The sequence below is a fragment of the Condylura cristata genome, unplaced genomic scaffold (genome assembly GCF_000260355.1).
Source record: "Condylura cristata isolate star-nosed mole 26May11 unplaced genomic scaffold, ConCri1.0 scaffold00033, whole genome shotgun sequence".
Lineage (NCBI taxonomy): Eukaryota > Metazoa > Chordata > Mammalia > Eulipotyphla > Talpidae > Condylura > Condylura cristata.
This window is the reverse complement of record NW_004567134.1, coordinates 16,890,342-16,895,418: the sequence shown is the minus strand read 5'-3', so window position 1 is coordinate 16,895,418 and position 5,077 is coordinate 16,890,342. Positions and strand designations below refer to the sequence as shown.

Here is a 5,077-nt window from a genome sequence, read left to right as displayed (position 1 = left end):
GGGACAAGCGCGTCTGAGCTCTCTGCCACCTGCGTCGTGAGCCCTGCCCCCGGCACACAAGCCAGCGCTGAGGTCAGGGCAGATTCTGCTGGCTGCGCCTGACGTCCCGAGAGCCCACGGACACGGTCATCACGCAGCGCAGACGCCAGCAGACCTGGCCTCGGTGTGAGCGGTGTCTGAGAATCCAGTTTTCCACCTGCCACATTCCTTCACCGTGCCCAGCGCCCCAGCCTCATGCGGGCGGAGACGCAGAGTACAGGGAGGAGCGGTGCGTGCGGCCACTCTGTCCTGGGCCTGCAACTTCGCTGTACATCTGAAACTATTCTAGAGCAAAACACAGCTTCCTTGGAGCTGACCAACTTCCCGAGACCTGTGGGCAGACGAGCAGCCGAGCTTTCCCGGCGGCTGACCAGAGGTACCGGCCTCGGGGTGGCGCGGGGGCTCTCGCTCTTGGCCCGAGGCTTCCGAGGAGGCGTCTTCCTGGGGACTGTTGTTCTAATCAGTTCAAAACTGAGGAGGACTAGAACAATCACATTGCAAAGCCCGGTGTGGCTGGAGGCTAAGTAAATTTGGAAAGCAAGTGGCCAGGAGTTATGCCAAGCAAAAGCAATTATTCTGTCATTAAGGCCATTCGGCAAGGCCGACAGTAAAGGGTCATCTGATAGCGCTAGTGGGAGCTGGAGAGAGGCCCTTTCTCATCTGGGGTCTAATTTTTTGAAAGGACACCTAGCTTTCTGAATCCGGGACATCTGATTTTGAAAACATAAGTAGCCGCCAACCGACTCACAGGGCCCGCTCCCCACCGGGCCCCCACCAGGACCTCAAGAACCGCCCCCGTTAATGTGAGGCCCGGAGCTGCCCCTTCCGCGCCCCAGTGCGCCCCTGGACTGGCTGTCTCACCCCTGCGCCCTGCTGCGCTGGCTTCTTCGGTGCCCACACTCCTCCTCGGCCCCACCCGCCTGGCCTAGTACTATTCAATTCCATTGTCTGTATGTCTGCTCGTGTTCCAGTACCATGCAGATTTGATTATTATGGCTTTATAGTACAGTCTGAATGAAGTCTGGGAGTGTGATACCTCCGTTCCCTATGCCTGGCCTAATACTGAAATGTCAGGAGAGGCAGGATTTAGCCAGGGAAGGGAAATGAAGAAAAAGGTCATTACAGGTCGCTCTTCCCCGCCCCAGAGCCGATGAGCCCGGACATCGACATGGATCTACAACCGCCACCCCAAGCGGGAGGGCACCCCATGCCGCCCCTTGGTGCCCCCGCTCCCCCTAACAGCAGCACACGGGACCAGTCTAGGGTGGCAGAAGTCAGATCGTGCTTTCTGGGGTGGAGGACGGGGGAACAGGCTGCAAGGGGAGCTCTGGGAAAGGTGCTGGAGGTAGTGTCCGTCGTGATTTGGATGGCTGTTAAACCTGGGTATGTCGCTGTCAAAACATTTTCTGTACACAAAACAGGCCGTGATATTGTAGGCAATTAGGGCAATAAAGCTGACTGGGGAAATCCGGTGATGTAAATGTAAAGCTGGGTGCTGTCTCACAGCCCTCCAGGCCTTCCCAGCTGTCCTTGGCCTGGCGACCCTCCCGTCCTGTCCCTCCCGGCCTGGCCTGTCTGTTCCCTGGCGATCAGCCCTGTCTCTGCCTGGCTGAACGTCATCGCTGTGTAACTTTCCAGGAATTCACAGGCAGCTCTCACAGGTTGATCGCAAGTGCCTTTGGGTTCATAAATCAGTCAAGTGCCTACAGATTCCGCACCCGCCCGATGGTGGCCGAGGGGGCAGGGGGCAGGCACAGGCGCTGGCTGTGGGGACTGAGGATGTGTGTGGGGAGGGGGCAGCCCCGCCGGCCGGTGAGGACCAGCCCCGTGCCCAGCCCACGCAGCCCAGCCCTGTCCTCCTGCCCTCCGCCGCCTGGCTGAGCTCTAGACCTGCTCAGCCGCTGTCCGGGGAGCTTTGGGCATCATCGCGTTAGAAATCCCCTTTATCGCTCTCATAAGGCGCCTGCTTCCTGGACCACGTTTTCTTGCCTTTTGGGGGGGCCGTCCTTCAGCCAGCAGCCCCCTCTCCACACAGAGCACAGGACTCTCTCTGGCTGAGGGACAAGCGTGATTGGGGCTGCCCAGCGGCTCCGGAAACCCGAGGCCCGCTTCTTCCCGCCAAGCAGAGTCATGCCAGGTTCCAGTGCCCTCCCGCCCCCCAACAGAGGCCTGAGGTAAGGGCGGGCGGGCAACGGAGGCCCACGCAAAGGCCCGGGGGCAGAAAGGGGCCTGGTGAGTCCCCAAGGGCCGAAGTTGCTGAGTGGGCTGGAGTGGAGCGGGGGTGAGCTCAGGGAGCCGGAGAGCCCACGCGGAGGCCGTGTTTGAGAGCAGGTGGAGTTTGCCCCAACTGTCACTAGGCAGTGTGGCCTGGGGCAGTTTCACGTGCAAACGACCCAGAGTGCAGCCACGCAAACCGGGTGTGCAGCAAACTATACACCGGCCAGGTGGCAGGGCCACTGTCCACGTGGCCTGCCGTGGACCAAGAACCGTCAGGCCTGAACGGGCTGTCCTGGAAGCCGCCCTCAGCCTGCCACATGCAGGCCTGCAGTCTGGCCAGCGCACCTACCGGCGTGGACGCCTGCGTCCCTGACCACTGCCTACGGCCAGACGCCGCCCTTTGCCTTGCTCCTCCTCCGCAGCCTGAACGAAGCCCTGGCTGCCCCACACTTTCTGCAGCCAACCTGCACCAGCGTCTGCCGGGCAGCCTTGCCAGCCCTCCTGGGCGGCCTCCCTCCCCCAGCGCCCTGCGAGGCTGCAGAAATGTCCAGGGGAAGGCTGTCCTGAAGGAACTCTGCAGAGTCTGTGGACCCCACCCCCTGCTCCAGCTTTCTGGGCTCCACCCCCTGCTCCAGGGATTGGAAACTACAACTCCCAGCAGCCCCAGAGAGAGAACTGTGAGGGAAACTACAACTCCCAGCAGCCCCAGGGAGAGAACTGCGAGGGAAACTACAACTCCCAGCAGTACCCGGGACAGAACTGCGAGGGAAACTACAACTCCCAGCAGCACCAGGGACAGAACTGCGAGGACCCAAGGGTGGAGCTAGCGGGAATTCTGGGACTTTGGGAGATAAATAGGGAGCGATTTTCAACAGCTCTGGGGGGGGGTAGGGGTGAGGCAAGGCCCTCTCCCTGCTCAGTGGCTCTCGGGACCACATGGCTGGGGGCTGACAGTTATTTGTGACCAGAGCTCCCAGCCAGCCGCTGGTAGGATGTTCTAGTTACCTGGGTTGTTCCTTTTCCTTCCCCTTTTGTAAGTAACCCCATTATTGCCCCTTTTGTGTGTGTCTGCAGTACAGCTGAATTTTAAGTGCGGGGGCGAGGCCCCACAGACAGGCCCCGTGCCCGGTGGCAGAAACACCGCAGGGCCACAGCACAGCGCGCCCCCCACCCCGCCCCACTCACCTTCGCCCAAAGTCTGCTTGAGCAGGTCGTGCTTAGCCTGCAGCTTAGTGATGAGGTTACTGCCGTTCACGTATTCTTTAAATTTCTGGAAGACAAGGCAAGGGGGTGGCACAGTCCTTCGCCTCCTGCCTGCGGCCGGGGCAGGGGAGGACACCCGGCTTCCGCGGGAAGGAGCCGCTTGCTTCAGCCACGCAGGGCGCTGCCCCCAAAGCCCACGCCAAACTCAAGGCCGCCCCGCGAGTCGAGGTCGCGCAGGCCGGAGAGGGGTTTCTGGGCGGCCCAGCTCCCTCGGCCGCCCGCTCTGGGCCACCCAGGTCGGCTCTGGCGCTCCGCTGGGACCCATGGCCGCATTTCACAAAGGTCAAGCCAGGCCATGACGGAATTCAGCAAGATGTAGGGAGACCCGTGTGGACGGGCGGCTGCCACCCGGGGCGGCTCCCCCAGTCCCGGCCCCAGGCCCAGCGTGCTCACCGTGAAGTAGAACATCTCAGTCTCCTGCTGGTTCGCCCGCCGCTTGGCGATGTTGATCTTGCTCATGTAGGTCTCGGAGGCGGCCGACTTCACGGACTCGGTGGACCGGCTGTGCTGGAAGGCGTCAGAGACGTCGAAGTCCTCCACCGTCAGCATGTCCTGCAAGGTCTGCATGGTGGCGTCCAGGGTCTTCCGGACCTGGGGAAGCGCCGGGCCCAGTGCCCATCAGCCCTCGGCGTCGGACCCCCAACGTGTTCCCCTTCCCTCGCGCCCCCCGCAGAGCCGGCAAGCAGGGGGCCGAGGATGCCCACGCCCCAGTCGCGGTGGGTCAGTGAGGCCTGGGGGGCGGAGCAGGGCTGGGCGTGGGCCCCACCTGAGGGCACGAGGCTGTAGCTTCTCAGAGAGATCCCTGGGAGACCTCGTGAGACACAGGGGACTCGGGTTCTCGGTGGGCCCCGAGAGCGGGAACCCAACTGGCTCCTCCCACCGGGGCTCCCTCGGGAGGCTCTTGGGGCAGGGAGGGACGCCGTGCTCCAGCTCCGCCCCCAGGCCTGGCCCAGCGGCCTCCAGGCGCGCCGGGCACAGCTCTGCCGTGCTCTGCATCCCACCTCCTCCCTGGAATGGGGGCCGGGAGGCCACACGTGAGTGTGGCACGTGAGCACGTGGCACGTGAGTCCCCCTGCAGGGGCCCCCGAACTTGGAGGGGGGTCATTTCCAAAACAGCTCTGGGAGGGGCCCTCCCTGGTGGTGCGGCAGGTTAAAGCCCAGCACTGGGGCTGGCCACAGCTGCCTGAGTGCGACTTCCATCCCCGCCCCGGAGGTGACCACAGGGCGCAGCAGACCCCTCCTGACCCGCCTGCTGCTCCCCTCAGCAGTGGGCTCCGTCGATCTGCCTGTTCTGCTCCCCACTCTGTCTCTGGTGAAGCCTCTCACCCCCCCCTGCTCCTCTGGCCTGTACCCCATAAATAAATCTTCAAAAAAAAAACCCCATTCTGGGAGAAAGGGCTTCTGCAGCCCTCTTTAAGAGTAATTTAAACTCACGGCAGAAGACAGACAAGCACAGAGGAGACAGGAGTCGAATCCTGCACCAGACACGCCCGCTATTCACAGGCCGCGTCCTCGCGCCCACGAGTAGCGCAGACCGGCTGCCCGGCCGCCGTGGCCG

At 62.8% G+C, this 5,077-nt stretch overlaps 1 protein-coding gene across 1 annotated transcript in view; it reads right to left on the bottom strand.

Annotated features, from left to right (window-relative positions):
* SRGAP3 (SLIT-ROBO Rho GTPase activating protein 3) overlaps positions 1–5,077 on the bottom strand; it is a gene marked incomplete at its 3' end in the record, with an annotated part of 72,682 nt that overhangs the window by 25,725 nt on the left and 41,880 nt on the right. Inside the window, exons 5-6 of the mRNA XM_012732090.1 lie at positions 3,913–4,110; positions 3,442–3,526 (exon numbers count right to left, since the gene is read on the bottom strand). Of these exons, the coding sequence (XP_012587544.1) occupies positions 3,442–3,526; positions 3,913–4,110 (283 nt within the window). The remainder of the gene's footprint in view (positions 1–3,441; positions 3,527–3,912; positions 4,111–5,077) is intronic.